Source organism: Lepisosteus oculatus, chromosome 14 (genome assembly GCF_040954835.1).
Source record: "Lepisosteus oculatus isolate fLepOcu1 chromosome 14, fLepOcu1.hap2, whole genome shotgun sequence".
Taxonomy (NCBI): Eukaryota; Metazoa; Chordata; class Actinopteri; order Semionotiformes; family Lepisosteidae; genus Lepisosteus; species Lepisosteus oculatus.
In genome coordinates, this window is record NC_090709.1 from 57,803,179 (window position 1) to 57,823,836 (window position 20,658).

The 20,658-nt window shown below is 46.1% G+C and overlaps 1 protein-coding gene and 2 long non-coding RNA genes across 3 annotated transcripts; 2 read left to right on the top strand and 1 right to left on the bottom strand.

Moving 5' to 3' along the window:
- Positions 1 to 496: 496 nt before the first annotated feature.
- LOC138243149 (uncharacterized) lies at positions 497 to 4,522 on the bottom strand. Its single transcript, XR_011191993.1, has 3 exons — positions 4,434 to 4,522; positions 2,715 to 2,776; positions 497 to 1,077 (listed from the first exon to the last, which is right to left on the bottom strand). It is a non-coding gene; the product is annotated as an uncharacterized lncRNA (long non-coding RNA).
- Positions 4,523 to 6,821: 2,299 nt separating this feature from the next.
- On the top strand, positions 6,822 to 12,669 carry LOC138243146 (uncharacterized). The gene is made up of 3 exons (XR_011191990.1): positions 6,822 to 7,184; positions 11,381 to 11,665; positions 11,982 to 12,669. It is a non-coding gene; the product is annotated as an uncharacterized lncRNA (long non-coding RNA).
- A 5,433-nt stretch (positions 12,670 to 18,102) lies between these two features.
- On the top strand, positions 18,103 to 20,455 carry LOC138242677 (uncharacterized). Its single transcript, XM_069198233.1, has 4 exons — positions 18,103 to 18,283; positions 19,557 to 19,883; positions 20,098 to 20,380; positions 20,428 to 20,455. The coding sequence occupies exons 1-4, from the start codon at positions 18,232 to 18,234 to the stop codon at positions 20,453 to 20,455; spliced, it is 690 nt and encodes a 229-aa protein (XP_069054334.1). The 5' UTR covers positions 18,103 to 18,231.
- Positions 20,456 to 20,658: the final 203 nt, after the last annotated feature.

The window sequence follows — 20,658 nt, forward strand, 5'->3', positions numbered from 1 at the left end:
ACCAGTCCAGTGACGACTGACTGGTACCGCCGAGACCCAGACGGAACCGGTCTCTCCAGACAGCCTGTGCCGAACTGGGTCCTCTTACGGCCGTGACGGCTCAGATAATGAGCTTCTGCGGGTTTCAGACCGGACTGACGTTACGAAGCGGCTTGCGGGACTGACTCAGGTGAACGAGCGGGTTTAGGAGAATAACTCCAATGACACTATCCCGGAATTCTGCCCTGAGTCACTGTTTACAGTGTTAATACACAGCCGCTTTTCGCGAAATAAATAAGATCAAGCTCAGTCTAGGAAACCTTTCGCATTAAACCACAAGAGCGCGCCACAGGTGCAAAAGCAGACTAGTTTTCCCAATTACTGCATTTTCTATCGCAAAGACGTTTTTATATGTGCAGCCCAGAAAGATACAACTTTTTTCAAAACACAAATTCATTAAAAAATAACAGTCGGGAATGGAAAAAGTCAGGATAAAGGCATATACAGCATGAGACACTTTCAAGAGTGAAATTATTTACTCTCAAGTACAAATTGTGCACATTTGACTAATAACGTTCCATAAAAACATCGGAGGTCCGGATATTTTCGCGATCCTTATCAACAATTGTTCTTAGTGCTACAAGAATGGATACAAATTAGATCAGGAATATGGGCCACTTGGCAGTTTGTAGCTAATTGATCCAAGAGTCTTATTTTTAACCCCGATTCCAGTCCAATCTTGTGTTCATTTACTCAGAGCTTCATGGTTGGTAGGCTCTTGCCTGCCAGGATCTCTGAAGGACAAAAAAAAACATCTCTAGCTGCATATGAAGAGTCCCATTCTTCCAAAAATATAATGTAAACGATCATATTGTGTTTCAATAGAAATCTGCCCTGAGATATATTTTTTTACATTTAATAAATAAAAATTAGTTCAATTGAATGTAATTTATTGAGGTTGTGCTCTGACATAGCGCCCATCCGCTTTCCAGATGAAAAGGAGCTGCTCTGGGGGAATTCCGGATGCAGGGGTCCCATCACAGTGGAGAGTGACCTCGTCGCCGACTCTCACAGACACATCCGCATCTGCAGACGATGCTGGGAGACAATGAGGACGGAACAACATCAACGAGAGACAAAGGTCCTTCAATCCAGTTTGAAAGAGTGTGATCATAGGAAACACAGCGAGACACTCCTGTACACTATTCACAAGAAACTATGTCTTTTGACTCCAATTTAAAAGGGTGTGATCATGCTAAACACCAGAGACTCCAGGCAAAGCTTACACAGTGAGACACATGTGAGACAACACATTTTTACTCCAGTTTAAAAGAGTGTGATCAGACAGATCAGGGGACACTGGTACACTGTTCACCTCCATTTCTAACCGACTGGAAAAATTCTTGAATGAAACTAGGATTAATTCATTCAGGGTCTTGTTTCCGATGGAAGCTTATTGGCGACACAGAGGAAAAAAAATTAACTCATTTATACGAGAAAGTTATTCAGTTTAAACACAATAGTTAATTTGTGACCAATGTCACCTCCTATATTTATACTGTGTATTTCATTGTACTGTATGTGCAATAATATTGCTCCATGTTGGGGAACTACCATCTCTTCTAACCCTGGATATCAGAAGCGGTTGCATCTATGATAAGCTGGACTAGGCACTTGTGTCAATTTTCAGTTTTTGCTGCTCAGTCTCTTTCAGAAGATGAAACAGTGTAGATCAAGGCAAACCCAAACACACCTCCAGTGTATCTGGCAATAGTCAACAACATTGTTTCATTTATTTCAATAAGAAAAAGAATACTGATAAATCTTTGTAAAAACTTATATTCACCAACCAAAAACAAATGTGAAGTTTGATTAGCCGATTCTCAAGGAGTTCTTAGTTAATAATTGTCATATTAATGGTCACTTATTTAATATCATGAGAAATGAGATGTGTGATTTCATTTACTATCCTATTAACTTCTACACACCACCATTTAGGGTTTTAAAACATGCAGATATCCCCTAAACATTTTTATCTGCGGCACAAATCCAACTGGATAAATATTTTTTAGAAAAAAAAAAATTAAAACCGATACACTGCTGAAAAATACACCTCTCGCAAACAAATTATTCTGAATTTATCCCCAAACGTTTTTAAATATTAAATGTATATTTTCACAGGTTCAATTCTTATTTTGTAAGAGATTATGGAAAATAAAGAGTGCCCAGTCTGAGTGAGAGATCAGAGGTGTGTCCATCGTGCAGGGACAGTGTTAGAGGGAGAGATCAGAGGCATGTCCAGCGTGCAGGGACAGTGTGAGAGGGAGAGATCAGAGGTGTGTCCAGCGTGCAGGGACAATGTGAGAGGGAGAGATCGGAGTTGTGTCCAGCGTGCAGGGACAGTGTGAGAGGGCGAGATCGGAGTTGTGTCCAGCGTGCAGGGACAGTGTGAGAGGGAGAGATCGGAGTTGTGTCCAGCATGCAGGGACAGTGTGAGAGGGAGAGATCGGAGGTGTGTCCAGCGTGCAGGGACAGTGTGAGAGGGAGAGATCAGAGGTTTGGTCAGCGTGCAGGGACAGTGTGAGAGGGAGAGATCAGAGGTGTCCAGTGTGAGATTCTGTGATCTGGGGCTCCTCTGGTCAGTACAGGTCAGGTGTGCCAAGAGGGGATTTGTGAATTGTTGAGAGTGAAAATCAACAGGAAATATACATTTGTGAATGGAAATTGATACTCACCCTCTGTCAGTGCAAGCAAAAGAAAGAAAACCAACACAGGAAGTCGCATCGTAAGATTCACCCTGGGGAAAGAGACAAGGGACCTTAAAGAGGGAACTACCATGTTTTTTTATATATCAGGGTTAGAAAGAGACTGTTTGCTGATGTAAAACAGGAACATATAAAACCTCTAATTTCCTGACTTACACTGAATCGCCGCAGTGTTCTGTGATTCAGAATGAATCGAGGGAAACACAACTGCCAGTGAGGTGGAGCGGCCCTGTGACACTGTCCACTCAGGCTTGTGGATCTGTCTCTTTTAATCCAGTAGAAATCCTGCTCTTGACTTCCAAATGGATTTGCCCACCAATATGTTTCATTCTTAATTCAGCCTGCAGATCATGCTGGAACAATTCTATGTGAAACGTCTGCTGCACAACCTGGACGTATTCGCTCGCACATCCGTACATCTGTCATCACAGGGACTAGTGAGCAGGAAGGGCCGCATCACAATTTGTTGGGATTCTCACTCGTGCCCCTGGCGAGACCAGGGGTTTGCCAGAACATAGCGACCTACAGTACTTTCACAAAATTCACGATTCTGTGCCGTATTTTGAAATTTGTACAATGTTTCTATACCTAAAATTAATTTATTTTGTCAGAGATTTAATAACCGGTCTGAGAACCTGGGACTGCAGTTCCTCTTTAATGTAGCCTGGTAATCTAGGTGTAACACAGGTGTCCCCCGCTACCAGACGCAGTACTCAGGTCCTGTGCCATCCCAAGAAACTCCCTGGAGACCCTCCAAATGCATATTCTTGATTTCTCAGAAAATAAGAGATCCCCACTCAGAGCCTGACCACACAGCCATCCCGTCTGAATTCTCTGTAAATCTGTGCTCTGCTGCAACACACCTGGAAATTCGGTTATGAAGGAATCTATGCATTATTTCATTCTTAAAGCTTATTTTATCAAACACGTCGCGATGTAAAACCTTTCTGTGACCACCATGTTGTGAGATTTCCAGGAGCGACGCCTTTAATGAATTCTCGTCTCTCCCTAAGAATGCAACGAGTTTATCGTATTTTAACAGCAGAACGTTGAATTCAGACGCAACAAACTGGAGTCTAAAACAGAGACCGTCGTATTTGTCAAAGTAAGGAGACTGGTTGGTAAAATAACTACACTCTGTCATTGACAAATCTGGCAAATGACTCCACTGGTCCACTTTTCCGTGTCAGTATAAACTACAGAACGACAGGTGTCGCTTTGCCTCACCTCCCCGCCCGGCTGCAGGTCTCCAGCGCTCAACACCGGCTCTATCTTACTAATTACTTCTGCTCTGTTGCTTTAAATGTCACCGCGCTACTTTTCACCAGTTTAAACCTCCGTGCACGGGCTGTCTGAAGCCGCAAGGAGGAAAGTAACTATTCATCCTGTCTGAAGCCCACAACCCAATCTAAAGGAAGTTTTTGGTCGGACATCCGACTCCTCCAAGATGCACTCAACTTCCACGCTAGTTTCTATCATGTTGTCGAAGGAAAAAAAAATCACGAACGTAACTACGATGTATTTAAAAATTAAACTGGTAAAAGTTCGTTTTCATTAAATTAAAAAGTAAAATATATTATTGTAATCGACACTATGTTTTATTTTTCAGTTCAATTCCATCTGATCACGTTCAGTCTCATCCCCCCCAAACCTCCAGTGAAGACGCCGGGACGGATCAATAATACTCACCTGTGTGACGAGAGAAACAGGAACTTTGCAACTGAACGAGTGAAATAGCAACGAGTTTAGACGATAAAGACGATGTATCTCACAGCTGACAGCAGCGAGGCTCGGTGCCGGTGGATCAGTCCCCGACAGAGAGAAGCAAATCTCGCGGCAGGTTTGAAGAAGCTAACTACGCGCACTAGCTACAGTCTGTGGGCAGGACTTCGACCTCCGCCGCATTGTGATCGGATAAATACAGAGAAGCCCTACACCTCCGCCCTATTGTGATTGGATACATCCAGACAAGCCCCAACACGAACATTTAGTAACCTTGAACTCGCTCTCTCTCTCTGCTCACGGAGATTAGAAATTGTACTAGAAAAAAAAATGAGTATATGGAATTTCTCTCCCAATTTGGTTTTTCCATATAAACGTGATATGGAATTTGTGTTAAAATGTCACTTTGACATTAATAGAATTCCTCTTAAATTATCTAACTTTCTTAAACAAGTTCTATTGTGTTTGGATTTAATATATAAGCATAACTTTTCACCATATACATATAGTATTTGGAATCATAAAGATAGAGGGTATCAAAATAAAAGCATATTTTTTACGACTTGGTATGATAACAAAATCTGGCTAGTGGCCCAATTGTGTGTTATCTGTATTTTGTAATAATGAGAAGGAATCTTTGTTACCTTTCTTTCTTAACTGCAGATATACAGAACTGTTTGGGATAGATTTGCAAAATGGTATTTTCCACAGAGGTCAATGGTCTAATACTGCCCCTTCTATTCATGCTTTTAAAGTTGAATTCCTTTTTTTAATTTAAATTCTATTAGAAATTTAAAGAATCAAAAGGGGAGACATATGATGGAAATATGTACGTAAAAAGTATCATGTTTTAGCTTTTACAATTGGGAATTCTTCTGGCTGTCAAGTGTCTATTTCTATTTTAAAATTCTGTCTCCTTTTTTTGTCTCCAGTCACTAGAAATAAATCATCCAAAATAATGTCAGCAGATCTTAAGAGTGTTTTGGATGAGGCAGTTAAAATAGTCAACTTCATAAAGAGCAGGCCTGTACAGTCACACTTCGAGTGCTATGTGAAGAAATGGGTAGTGATCATGTTCAGCTTCTTTTGCACACCGAGGTTCGATGGCTTTCTCGGGGCAAGGTGCTTACTCGGCTTTTTGAGTTGCGTGATGAAGTAAGAATTTCTTTTATCCGACTCAGAATTTGAGCTCTCAAATCGTTTCAATGATTTCGAGCGGCTCGCTAAACTGGCTTATCTTGCGGAGATTTTCAGTCACTTAAATGGACTCATCCTTGGTCTTCAAGATAAAGCAGTGACGATTTGTCACGTCCGAAGTAAAATAGAAGCCACAATAAAGAAACTGGAAATGCGGGCCAAACGTGTCGATCGGTCAAACTACGACTCGTGTGAAAATGTGTCCGATTTTCTTACAAAAGAACAAATGCAGCTACCAGCCTCTGCCACAGAGTTAATTACAGAGCACCTGCAAAGTTTGAGGACCCAACAGCGCGACTACTTCCCGGCTCAAGATGTTCGGTTCAGCTGGATTGAAAATCCTTTTGTGAGTTTATGCGAAGTGCCCCTCGCAAGTTTGAGCACAAAGGAAGACAGTGTATCCTGTGACAGTGCTTTAAAATGGATTTTTTCACAGAAATTCTTAACCAAGTTTTGGCTTCATGTTACTTCGGAGTATCCTGGTCTTTCAGACAAAGCAGTGACATTTTTGATGCCGTTTCCGACACAATATCTTTGTGAAAGTGGAGTTTCTGCGCTGGTGGCACTAAAGACCGAATACAGTAGCTTAATGTTGAGCCAGACCTCTGCTTGCAGCTTTTCTCTCTGGCGCCCGACCTCCACCATTTGGTATCTGTCAGAGAGCACCAGCCCTCTCACTAAGATAGCCAGAAATAAGGCGCTCTTGAGTAATTGTTCTGATAGTTATGGTGCATATTTTTCTCTCAACGTCGTCATATGTTCATTGGCACAAACCGGCTACCCCGCACTTCTGGAAAAAATGTTGTTTTTTGTTTTTGACAAGGCTAACGTTTCATCATACCATTATGAGATATCATCAAAAAAGAGCTGTACTGGTGCCTTAGTTTTTAAATATTTTTTAATGTTATTTATTTGTGAGGTGCTGACAGGACTCCTTCTGTAATCAATAAACGGTCTTTGTAAAGCCATGTTTGTAGCTTGTATATGCGTATTTTCTCTGATTACTGGTGTCGATTAGGCTACTGGTGAGGTTTAGAGCTAGCCCGTTTCAAAACGGTGAGGACGGGCTGGTCCTTGTGTTGGCCGCGTAAGTTTTTATGGCTGTAATAGGTTGGGAACCTCTGCTCTAGCGTATAGAAACGTATTGTAAAAATAGAAGAGCGGTCACGCCCTGTTGGCATGCAGTGGGGCTGCGGCGCCTGCGCAGTGGAGACGTGCGCCATTGCTGGTTGAGACGGGGGAGGTTCCCCGACTCCTCACTGGGTTTCTAGAAAACACCCAAGAAGGAACTGCTTCACAGCGGAGTGAGGGGAAAAAAGAGAGAATATGAAGAAAGGGAAACGATCGACGGGGCTCAGGAACAGATGCCAAGCCGCAGAGATGCAAAGAGTTCGGGAGCTGCACAAACCAGCCTGCCGGGGTGTCTCTCACTCGTCTGAGTGCTTCTGGGGCCCTTCATCTGGGGCCTTTACACATCTTGTGATGTTTTAACATTGGAGAAACTCCGTCCCCTCGGGGCAGGTAGGTCACCTTTCCTTTTCTTGGATTTGGTCAGGGTGCGTAGGCCCCAGGCACTTGCACTCCGAAATGTTGCAAAAAGATGGGTGAACGCTGCAGTGGCTTCCGAGATATCTCTTCCGTTGTTCTTGCGCATAACACGGGAGTCCTTGTCGACGGCATGATTTTATGACGAACAGAGCAACGTTTACTTGTAAGGTGGCGCTCGTACCCTTTTTTTATATTAAACAATTAAATTATAAATAATTTACAAATACAACCAGAGGATCAGAAACGGGTACAAGAGGAAAAAAAACAAACATTTAACCGCCAGACGTAATGAAGTAAATTATGTGATCAAGTCACAAAATTAAAGTTAAAAAAATAAGGTTACTTAATAATAGATGTAAGAGCTCGGAGCATTATAGGGAGGGACCGATCAACGTTTTGTGAGGCCGATCGCCGATTTTATGATCCCTGGGTGTGTGTGGCGTGTTACTATCCAGCCCAAGACGCACAAGATGGTAGAATGGTTTTATTAGCAAGACGGACAACGATTGTTGCAAGCAGCTCACATGAAGTGACAAGCAGCAGGTTAACGGTCCTTTTATCTAAGGAAGATGACCATAATCCGAAGAGTATTTTTTTTTATTTCTTTCGAGATGGAGGCGTGCTGGTGGCATCCTGCCTGTTACAGCACCTCTGTGTCTTTTTTGTCGTCTTTTCTTTTCTTTCGGTTGGTGTTAGTGTTTTTCTTTCTTTTCTTTGCCGGCGGGTCGATTTGCGATCACACAACAAGATGGATACTAGGGAGTCGAGATACTACTTTTTGGCTGTTACTCGGACCACTGTTTGCTTCCGGTTGTAATGCAGATAGCTGCAGAGTAAGTGTTTACACACGTGACGCGCTGGGAGCACTGGTGAGGAGGCGGAGGGAGTGTAGAGCATGCAGTATCGTGTGTTTAACTGAGATGTGGCTGCAGGAACAGATAGATATATAATACTTTATTAATCCCGTAGGGAAATTGATGTGTTACAGCAGTCCAGCCCAAGACAAGCAAAACAGACATCAGAATAGTTATAAAACAAAAAACAAACAAAATAATTAAAAATAAATAAATACATAGGTGTGTGGAAAATGTGCTGATCATAGTCACTGTAAAAACAATAAAATAGGTGCAAAATGTGCATAGGTTTACACAGACTGATTGTCCAAAAAGTACAATGGAGTAAACATGCTGTCCATAGAGGAGCAAATGAAGGGCTAACAGTCCTAGCCTAGGGCAGCGTTATACACCCTGACAGCCGCCGGGAGGAAAGACCTGTGGAAACGTTCCCTTGAACACCGTTGCTGGAGCAGTCTATTGCTAAATGTGCTCCGCTGCCCAGTAACAGTCCCATGAAGCGGATGAGAGGTGTTGTTCATGATGGCTGTGAGCTTGGTCAGCATTCTCCTCTCAGCCACCACCTCCATGGGGTCAAGGCTCATCCCCAACACAGTCCGGCTCTACTAACCGGGGAGAAGCCATCAGTCCCAGAGGAGCTGAGGAGGAAACGCCGAGGCTGCAGGGCCCGGTGCGATGTGAAAAGAAGGAGATTTAAGTCCTATCTTCCTTCGATCATTATGGGAAATGTGAGGTCCTTAGCGAATAATAGGCGGTGCGGTGGCTCTGTGGCTCAGGATCTGCGGGTAGAAGGTTGCTGGTTCAAATCCCGCGGCTGGCTACTCCTACTCCTTTGGGCCCCTGAGCAAGGCCCTGAACCCCAACGGCTCCAGGGACGCTGTATAAATAGCTGACCCTGGGCTCTGACCCCCAGCTTCTCTCTCCCTGTCTGTGTGTCTCATGGAGAGCAAGCTGGGGTCTGTGAAAAGATGAATCCCTAATGCAAGAACTTGTATAGGGCTAATAAAGTGATCTTATCTTATAAGATGGACGCACTGGGAGCACTGGTGAGGAGGCGGAGGGAGTATAGGGAATGCAGTATCGTGTGTTTGACTGAGATGTGGCTGCAGGAACATACTGTATTCTGGACTCGAAGGCAGACAGAAACGCCACCGAGAGGAAAGGAGGGGGGTCTCGCGGTGCTTGTTCACAACACATGGTGTAATCCTGGACATATTGCTGTAGCCCGGACATTGAACTGATTTGCCATCGGACTGCATCCAAACTATCTTATAATAAAGAATTTTCCCTTTAAAGTGCCCCTTTAAGATGGCAACACCGGCTGAATGATTAGTACCACTAGAAATCCAAATGTCATCCCCCCATTGATTTTTCCAAAACTGAAAATCAGGCTGATCTTTTGGTGACAAGGCGTTTCTTGTAATAAAAATAAAAGTCTGCTCTCTTCTTTTTTCAAAATGGAAAAATCGCCTTTCGTTTAACTATATTCCTAATACCTCTGGGGTTAATAGAGAAAATAGAAAAAGACACAAACAATATAGAAAAAAACTCTTGGGGGGGGAAAAGCTACTGAACTGCGAGTTTCAAACCCTTAAAAGTGATAACAACACCACCGTGTTCAGCATTAACCGCGTTCATAACCGCTACAGGGAGATCTCTTGGGCTGGACAGTCACTGGCCACGGATCTCTTTCCCACAGCTGGTCCCTGGTGTGCATGTCCTCGGCAGACAGATCCTCTGCAATCCTCAGGTCTTTGGCCTTCAGAGACTTGTTCTCTCTGGCCGCTCGCCACAGCATGTCCCTCGTCATCCTTCTGATGAATCCTATAATGATGGCTCTGGGCTTTGCAAGTCCACATGTTGGCTCTCCTGACGCGTTGGACTCTGTCAGTAGACGAAATCCTCCTCCTGGACTGGCAGCACTTTAGCAACAATGTCTTCATTTTGTTGCTCTGCACAGCTTTCAGTTACCTCTGTGTCGATGTCTTTTGCAACCTTTGTTATCGTGCCAAGAACATTTACCTGCACGTCTTCCAGCGACAGGTCGCTTTTCCCCTCTCTTGGCTGCTAGAGTCCTTACAGGTGTGACGGGGGGAGACTCCAGTTCCAGACCCACAATAATAGACCAGATCCCTAACAAAATTCTTCATCAGAGGAGTAGGACGCAGTCTTGTGCAGATTCAGTGTTTATTGAGATTAATAAGGAAGGCAACTTGTGCTGGGTCTGTCCTGCAGAACGGACACGCTCAATGCAAGGGGTACCGAGTTCTTATATACAGCACACAGGCCCAGAAACAAAAGTCATATTTCATACTTTTAACATGTCAAATTGCATTTTGTTACATGTCCATGTAGGGGTGTAACCCTGCTGTCCTGGCCAAATTTCCCATTGACCCTTACCAATCATGACCTCCTAATAATCCCCATCTATGAACTGGCTTCATCACTCTGCTCTCCTCCCCACTGAGAGCTGGTGTGTGGTGAGCAGACTAGAGCATCATCCAGGTGGGGCTGTACAATGGTGGCGGTAGTGGGATTCCCCATTACCTGTAAAGCGCTTTGAGTGGAGTGTCCAGAAAAGCTCTATATAAGTGTAAGCAATTATTTTTATTATTATTATTATTTTTATTATCATCATCATTATTATTATCCCTTTTAACACATGTAGAGGGGCATGTGTTGTTGCAGCCGTTGGAACAAGTCACTTTTGTATGCTCTAACGCATATGTTGAGATAGCCTTTGTTAGCAGATCTTGGGGATCTCACTCGGACTTCTGCAGTATGTTTCGGTAGTGATATTGCAGAGCTGGAAATGTGCAGTGTGAATATTGATCCTGCTTCAGCATGAATGGCAACATTTTGTTTGTAAAGGTTAACACGAAACTGTTTTATCTGTTTATAAACTGTTTTTATTTTGGGAGCTGGAGCCTGTTCTGTCAATCAGTGGGCATAAAGCAGGGTTCACCCTGGACAGAACACACACAGGACACACATACCCTGGACAGGTCCATCACACAGGACACACATACCCTGGAGAGGTCCATCACACAGGACACATACAGGACACTCACACCAGGGCCAATTTTCCCAGAAGCCAGTTAACCCACCAGCATGTCTTTGGACTGTGGGAGGAAACCCACATGAACATGCAAACTCCACAGAGACAGCACCCCAGGAACTTGCCCCAGGGCCTTAGTGCTGTGAGGCAGCGATGCTAAACACTGTGCCACCCAATTTTTTTTGTCATTCTAAAGAAATCTTTCAATCTCATCATCTGTTTCAAAAAGATTGAGTTGGATTGTTTTTTCTTCCCAGCTTACTCAGAAGTCCTCACCCTGCAGCCTGGAGCCTCTCTGTCTGTCTCTCTGTTCACTGGAGAGCCAGTGGAGGTGCTGTTTGACCCTGCAGGAGCTGAAGACTCGACCTGAGTGTGTTCTATCCAGAACAGCACAGCCAGCTGTGTCCCCCATTAGAGAGACAGAGTGTCAGTGTGGGACGGCTCTCTGAAACTACGCTCCCTCACTCCAGCTGATCAGGGGAGCTACACAGTGAGGGACCTTCAGGGAAACACCATCAGCACTGTGACAGTCACTGTGGGAGGTAAGAGGTTTCCTGACAATTTCAGTTCTCTGTAACATTATAAAGGTGCACTGCTCTTGTCAAAATGGTATGTGTGGTAATGGAAACATAAACTTGTTTCTGAATATTGCGTGAGTGTGACTGTCCAGTGTGCAGGGCAGTGTGAGAGGGAGCGATCGGAGGTGTGTCCAGTGTGCAGGGACAGTGTGAGAGGCAGCGATCAGAGGTGTGTCCAACATGCGGGGACAGTGTGAGATGGAGAGATCTGGGGCTTCCCCATGACCTTTAGATGATGATTGAAAATGGATGGATTAATACAATCTCTCTATTATTGCAGATCCTGACGGTGGAGGGAATTCTCCAATTCTTTTCCTCCAGCTGATCCCTCCCTTCCTGCTGCTCTTCTTAGCTCTGATCTCTGGGCTCCTGGCCTCCAGGAATCGCTGGTGGAAAGGAAGCACAACCTCTGGTGTCCAGGAACTGAACCGTCCAGTCTGAAGGCAGTGCTGTAGATCAGTATTTTACAGAGCAGTATCAGCTTTGCTGTCTTACAGAGCTCTCTGCGTGGCTTTGAGAGCTGCAACTGTTTTTCAAAATGTAGACAGACTTTATAAGCTTGATTTTGTACTACAAATTGAGCTGCTTTGATCTTCTATCCACAGATTCAAAGATTTTTCAAAAACTGGACTGGAATCTGGGTTCAAAATGAGATTGTTGAGTGAATTTGGTATGAAGTGCCAAACGGCCCACATTCCTTATTTGTAAGCGTTCTTGGAGCACAAAAAATACAAATGCTGATATCATGAAAAAATGGACTTGGAATCTTTTTCTGGAAGTTTATTATTAGGTGGATGCATGCATGTATTTATTTGTGGTTTAAGTGCAGTTTGTATTCTAGAGCACAATAATTTCAAAGTACTCTTAAATTGTGTTGTAAACATGTTATATGTAGTGTTGTAAGTGCCTTTAATTGTCACTTTTCTCTGTCTATTCTATAATTTATAAATAAACACTTAATGTAAGTACGAAAATTGTCTTTCTTACTGCAAAGACGTTATTTCTCAATTCGAAGTGCTAAATGGATATCTGGCATGATTGTGGTCTTCAAACATGTAGCTCTGGCGCCCTCTTGTGGGTAATTTGGTGAACTTACGCTTCCCACGCCAAGTTTCGGCCGCTCTTGATTTGAGATGGCGAAGCTCGGCTGTGCGGTATCAATACTGTTAATAATAATAATAATAATAATAATTGCTTACACTTATATAGCGCTTTTCTGGACACTCCACTCAAAGCGCTTTACAGGTCATGGGGACTCCCCTCCACCACCACCAATGTGCAGCCCCCACCTGGATGATGCGACGGCAGCCATAGTGCGCCAGAACGCTCCCCACACAGCAGCTCTCAGTGGGGAGGAGAGCAGAGTGATGAAGCCAGTTCAGAGAGGGGGGTGATTAGGAGGCCATGATTGGTAAGGGCCAATGGGAAATTTGGCCAGGACGCCGGGGTTACACCCCTACTCTTTTTCGAGCAGCGCCCTGGGATTTTTAATGACCACAGAGAGTCAGGACCTCGGTTTTACGTCTCATCCGAAGGACGGCACCTGTTTACAGTCCAGTGTCCCCGTCACTATACTGGGGCATTAGGACCCACACGGACTGCAGGGTGAGCACCCCCTGCTGGCCTCACTAACACCTCTTCCAGCAGCAACTTTAGTTTTTCCCAGGAGGTCTCTCATCCAGGTACTGACCAGGCTCACACCCCCTTAGCTTCAGTGGGTTGCCTGTTGTGAGTTGCAGGGCTGCTGTTAACTAACTGAGGGCTGGGTTTCGGGGACAGCGCCGTCTGGTGGCGGGGGCTGGCAGCGCCGTTATTCTCCCGGTCGGGTTCCGCTCGCCGCTGCGTGACGTCTGAGACCCGCCGGACTGCGGTGATGTTCGTTAGCAATAAAACTGCCCCGATTTATTAAGTAAACTAATGAATTGATACAATGACCGGATTACCGGAGCTGTGCTACTGTCCCGGGGCCTGCAGGCGTGTGAGGTGGGCCGGTTCGGTTCAGTTCGGATCGGCCCGGCTCAGCTGGGCCTGAGCTCCGGTGCTGTCCGATTTGGGGGGGGGCTCTGGTTCGGGAGAGGCTGTCTGGAGAGACCGGTTCCGTGTGGGTCTCGGCGGGCCAGGTCGTCACTGGACTGGAGATGGGTTCGGCATGATTCTCTGGGCTCTTCATTGGGGTTTTAACGAGTGAGAACTGGATTTGGCAGCGATAGCGCGAGTGATCTGTGCCTAGACTTCAGCTCGCTATCCTCCCTGGGATATTTCTCTCAATAGTCGATCTCAGACATCACCATCGCAGGACTACAGGCCCTGCGTTAATGAGCACCTGTAGGTGTGGTTCTGACGTCACCTTTCTCTCTCATTAGAACACGGGATCCGTGGTGTTGTGGTTCGTTCGCAATTTTAGTTGACTGTTACAATTAGTTGCCCCTTTCGTCCGACATCTTTTTTTTCTGCTAGGTCGTGTCACCAAAATGTCCTACAAATGCTTCGTCCCGAAGGAAATGATCTACACTCCCGCATCAGTTGTGCCGTTTTTACAGTCGCTATGTACAATGCATTTTTTATTATTAAAATCTCAATTAAAATCATGTTTCGTACATACTATGTATACAGATTTACTAATAAGCCTATTATTGTTGCTGTTGTTATTCTGTAAAGCGCTTTGAGAGGCTGCCTTTAAAGGCGCTATATAAAATAGTGTTATTACTAATATTATTATATAACGCCAGTCATTTTAAAATGCGAGTTCTATGAGTGTTGTTCATTACCTTGACGCATCTCATTTGGGATCGTGTTATCTCCGGCTGATCGCTCGGTTTTTGCTCGTGTCGGGTTGGAGATGAGCCATCTTCTGCGGCTTCCAACAGGTCTCGGCGATACCGCTGTCCAACAGGTTGCAACCTGCTGCAGGACAGGTGACAGGTGCGTCACGATACAACTCGGCGTTTCTGTTTTGCTGTGTTGTGTTTTCCTGCCGGCGTTTCGCACATCAGCAAACTGCCGGTTTGACCCCCTTCCGCGGGCCACTCTTTAACGCCTCAGTTCTCACCCGCTATCCCCCCACTTTTCTCAGCTCCAGAAATCGACCCCGAATCTGTAAAACCCTTCTGTCTCGGAGCTCGTCACTCACACCCTTCCTGCTGCTGCTGATGATGATGACGACGGCGATGACGCAGAAGAAGAGTTTCACCCGCTTTGAAGCCGGCCGGTCCGGACCCGCAACGACCCTCGGCTTAAGTTGTTCTCCGATACTCGCTTCGTTCACCTCCAGCTCGACCCGAGAAAACTCGAACTTGTCCCTCGGCTGCAGTTGTCTGCGTGTTCCCTCGGCCTGACAGAGCAGGTGACGGAGACGCCCACTCTGCTGCCGGATCGCTGGAAGGCGTCTCGGGAGAGAGTTTCTGTTCGTTCTCGGCGCCGCCCTGAAATCTCCAGGATTTGCAATGTTGCTATTTTTAGTTTTTCGCCCTCGTGGGGGCGGTGACACATTTCCCCCCGCTATTCTTAGTTCAAAGGACTGCTTTGGGGGAGTTTCTGTTTTTCTGTTGTTGTTGCGTTTCAAACGCGGTTGAACGTATTGAAACAAAGCGGGGCAGCATTTTTACACAACATGAATCATACCCAGTTTCTTCGGACGGTCGAAGACATTTAATGTCGTTCTCCCCCCTCCCCCTTCGTAAGAGGTTCAAGAAGTGTTCTCTGCCGGCGCTTGAGCTTGGGGTCGCTGTTTTGCCTCTCGTTTCTTTTTTCCAAGAGCGGACCGGAGAGACCAGTCAGACTCGAGGATGGGGCAGTATTTAAAAAAAACCCACTTCGCAGGTCAGAGGCGACGGCGTGACACGAGAATGACTTCGACACTGCTACTAAACGAGACTTTCAGTCCCTTCGCTGACTTTTGCTTTTTGTGTTACTGGGTAGGTTGTTTGTGTCCTAAATGTGCCATTGCAATTAGGAGAAATAACGGACTAGTAGTTGGTTAATAATGTACCCGAGGTTCATAAGCACTGCAATTAACTTGCCCGGAGAAATTTGTCTCCCAACTCCGCACTAAAAATTGTTCTGAACTTGCGAAGAAACCCCAAGTTTATATCTTCCAGAGAACGCTAAAACATTAGCCATTGAAATGAGAAAACCCGCCCAAAAGAACTAACGCACTTAGCTCATGCAGGTGCATCAGGCTTACATTTACGTGTATTTATTTAGCTCGTGCACATAAATGCAGCCTGTCTTTAAAAAAACAAAATGAATAAATTACCGATGTATTCTCTTAACGCGTCTGAAGTATCTCCGTATGACTTAAGTGTGGTTTGATCAAGGAAAAATACAGCGCCCACACGCAGTTGTCTTAAAAACCCAACATTATCACGTGCATTGGACATTAATAAATGTACATCGATAGTGGCCCGCAGATCAGTGAACCGGTCAGGATAATTCAGAGATTCCGAACCCCTGTTCAGTTTCCTGCGCGGTAGACGAGCGGTTTAATCCTCGGTACCGGATTCCTGCAGCAGGGTCTGCTCGTGGTTAATTAAGCTCACAGGTGGGAGAGACCCCTGGGCAGTAACGTAGGAACTTCAACTCAAGTTTAGCGCAGAACTGCAGGCCAAAACGCAACTTCGTAGCAACTGACAGGGGGGGAGACTCGTGTGTTCGTCGTATCCCGCGTGGGGGTATTTCATTTTTCTGCAGATTACCTAACAGGATTCTGCCAGTTTATTTCACTCATTCATTTACGGGATCTGATTATTTTTAAAGCATGGCCTTAAACTATCCTGTAGTCGCTCGTTCTAAGAAAAGTCACGGAGACACTCTGAGGCGACGGCACATTCGCCACCCTGACCCGTGCAAATCAGGTTTCTGATTAGGCCCAAAGCCAACGGATTTGCCATATGTATAATTCGTCACGGGTCTGCTATTTAAAAGAGTTTCGCAGGTATCCCCCCGGATATCGGTGTGGCAATGGGCGGAGTTATGGGTAGAAGCTAAAGCCTCGCTGTTCTGATCTTATTCTCACGTAGTAGGCGGTACTGGTATCGCTGTAATGTGCATATAAACTGTCGGAAACTCGGCAGACAAGCCGGGATGGCAGAATAGCTGATACGCAGTACAGAGCCGGCGGACTGGACGCGCAGGTGAGTGTGCGAGGACCTCAGACATCACTGCTGGGGGGGCAAATAGCATATCAGCCGGGATGAGTCTGAAATCTCTCGGGCGAGCGTGTTGCTGCAGGACAGAGCTGTGTGCTGATCCCGGCACCTTCCTCAGCGCGGAGGTGCGACTGATCCTCAGGTGGGAAGAGCTCGATTTTAACCGCTGCGAGCTGCATCATTCCAGACAGAAGGGAGTGGATTTAGAAAGGAGGCGAGCAGCTCTCCTTTTTTCGATTGCTGTTAACCAAATGCTCAGTCCCCCTGCTAGTTTTAGATAGAAAATGCACACATGTATTTGGCGACTAGAAAGTGCGTGGTTGTTTTTTTTAGCCTTCTCGTCATTCGCTTAGAATCTTTTTGGACTAGTCCTTTTCTGTTTAAATACGCGTCTCTCTTTGGTTAAAAGTTTAAAACGCGTCGGGTTTTGTAAAGGGAAAGTGCTTCAAGTGGAGTAGAAATGCCGGAGTTTTCGTGTTTTGCGGATCTGCGGATGTGCTACTGTACCTCGGCACAAATAAAAGGGTTTTGTTCTTCCTTGTTCTGACAGGAGGGTGTTAAAATAGGTTGATGAAGAGGGCTCGTGAACTCTATCAAGCATAACGGAGCCCTTCACCTCCGATAGTCTTTTTCTGTCGACGTAACTCCGTTTTAAATCTCCGTTTTAAAGATACACGTGTGAGATTTTGTTTCCCCTTCCAGCAGTCGAGGCCGAAGTGTTGTCTCTTTTTTTTTTTTTTCAGTGCGGAATAAACCTTTACCCGTCCCCTCTCCTTATGACGTCCATGTAGCCGAGCGCTCGACTGGACCCCAAAACCACCAGGCGTGTGTTTGTGGGCCACCAGGCCCCGGATCCCCGGAAACACTCGGTGGCTGCTGAGAACAGGTTGAAATCCGTGAAGTCGCCCCCCGTCCTACACACGGTGAAACCCACCGCGCTCGTCGGCTCTGCGTGTGTGCCGGTTCGTGCCGTTGCAAGTTGCTCCCGAGCAGTTTCAGGTCGCTTTCCTTTTTTTCAGGAGACCCATGGCTCTGTGGCATAGCCTCCTGCAAAAGACACAAACTCAACTGATTTGTTTTTGTCTTCTGAGCGGGTGGAACCAGCGTTGTAGTGTTTCATTGTTTATCTGAGATGTTACCTTCTGCCCAGTCACGATTTTTGTTTTTGCCTTGGGGGGGAATCCAAGCTGTTAATCTGTCTTTCCATTTGTATTCTCTACCCAGTTTATATTCACTTATGGCAGGAGGGGGCAATGCCAATTTTCTTGCTGAAACATCTCTTATCTCCCCTTACAGACCAGCGCGGTCTTTGCAGCGACCGTTCAGTGTCGCTTCAGCTGCAGATTGGGAGAGTCGACTCTCGTCTGGGATCCTCCTGGCAGGATGGCGCTCCCGACAATCCCTGCTGCCTTTTTACTGGTGCTCTGGACCACGGGTGGGTGACGCTCCGGGCTTTCGATTCAAGTTCCCTTCAGATTCCAGCTGGAGTTCAGTTTCCTCCACCGTCGCGACACGATCCCGGAGGCGCCGGAACAGTTCTTACATTTAGCCGGCAGGTGTATCACCCTGCAGCTCCCAGCTGGCAGCCCCCCCCACTGAAACTCAGCAGGTGTGAGCCTGGCCAGTACCTGGAGGGGAGACTCCTGGGAAAGCTGAGGCTGCTGCTGGAAGAGGTGTTAGTGGGGCCAGCAGGGGGCGCTCACCCTGCGGTCTGTGTGGGTCCTGATGCCCTGGTATAATGACTGGGACACTGGACTGTAAAAAAGTGCTGTCCTTTGGATGAGATGTAAAACCGAGGTCTGACTCTCTGTGGCCATTAACAATCCCAGGGCATTTCTCGGAAAGAGTAGGGGTGTAACCCTGGCGTCCTGGCCAAATTCCCCCCCTGGTCTTTACCCATCATGGCCTCCTAATAAACCCCATCTCTGAACTGGCTTCACCACTCTGCTCTCCTCCCCACTGAGAGCTGGTTTGTGGGGAGAGGACTGGTGCACTATGCCTGCCATTGCATCATCCAGGTGGGGGCTGGATGGGTGAGTGTCCAGTGTTTTGTTGATATGTTATTAAACCACTTAGGGCAGCTTAGTACATGGTTATCAAAGCAAAACATCCTGTTGAATCCAGTTCTCTGTGTACTTTCCATGTTTATTCCATTTGCTTTTAAAATAGTACAGTTTGTTTTTTAATGCGAAGCAGTTTCTTATTCTTTATTCTTTATAAATACGTGGCTCGAAGGCTGGTTTGATGTTTTTAAACATTCTCGAACTGCTTATTCAAACTGAGAATGAGAGACTCCCTTGTCTCTTTATTTGAACTATTTGAAACTTTATTTCAGTTTTCTTAAAAAAAAAGACAACTCACAGCTACCAAGTTTGGACCTGCCAATTAATGCTATTTTAACAGTGCAGTTGTGGTTCCATCGGCAGCTCTTGTGGTTACACTGTGAATAAGGAGACAATTATTTTGACTGGTCACAATAAAAGCCCAGAAATACCGGTATTCAAATGAGATGGCTAATTGATAATATCCTCACCGGAAGACACTGAAATTACACCATCCGTTAGTGTAACTCACCGTAAACGCGGAGGGTTTCAGTGTGCGTGTGTAACTTCTTGGAGCTGACAGCAGGTGGGGGGGGAGGAGGGGGGTAGCATGTCTCCCCTTGGTGATCCCCAGGCCTGTCTGAAACCACGTCTGTTGTTTCCCAGAGTCCTGTGCTGGCCCTGTCACTGTGAGATTTTTGGACTCGGCTATACTGCCCTGCATCTCCAAGGATCCAGCCCCTGTGGACCAGCCTGCTGTAAAATGGGTGTTGTCTACAGGAAGACCTGTGCTGTATGTCGAAGGTGGAAGACCTCATTCTGGACCCGGGTTCGAGCACAGAGCCCAGATGTCCGGAGACAAGGCCAGACTGGGAAATTACTCCCTGACCATCGCTGCTGTGACGTTCTCCGACACGGGCCTGTATGAGTGCTATCGGGAAGCCGAGCGAGACCACCTGCAGTTCCTGGAGGACACTTATCTCACTGTCACAGGTAACAGCTCACGAGTCTCGGTTTTAACAGCGTCCAGCTGAGCCCACTGTGGGAGGTGTCTGATAATGTTCACATCTGGATAATCTTGTCCCCAGTTCTTACACTGTCCATCTTTATTAGACTCCAAGGCTGTTTTCAATGTTCTTTTCAAAGTCTGCAAACTAAAATAATCCAAACCCAGCTGACATTCTGATGTTCATCTCTCTACTTTCAGCTCATGAAGAAAATGTCACCCATCAGTCTGGAGCCTCTCTGTCTCTCCCTCTCCATACTACTGGTCCAGTGGAGGTGCTGTTTGATCCTGCAGGATCTACCCAGTCTTCCAGAGTCTTACTGAGCAGCTCAGGGCCCCCTGACCCCGGGTATGAACACAGAGTGTCAGTGCAGAACAGCTCTCTGACACTGCGCTCCCTCACTCCAGCTGATCAGGGGAGCTACACAGTGAGGGACCTTCAGGGAAACACCATCAGCACTGTGACAGTCACTGTGGGAGGTGAGCAGATCTACAGTAGGGTCACTAGAGGGCTCTATATTCTTGATAGAGTGTGTTCTTATATCATCCTTTATCCTGATTGTCTTTCAGCTCACAGAGTCACTGTCACCCTGCAGCCTGGAGCCTCTCCGTCTGTCCCTCTGCTCACTGGAGAGCCAGTGGAGGTGCTGTTTGATCCTGTAGGAGGTGGAAACTGGACCTCAGTGTGCTCTGTCCAGAACAGCACAGCCAGCTGTGTCCCCCAGTACAGAGACAGAGTGTCGGTGGAGAATCAGGAGTTGA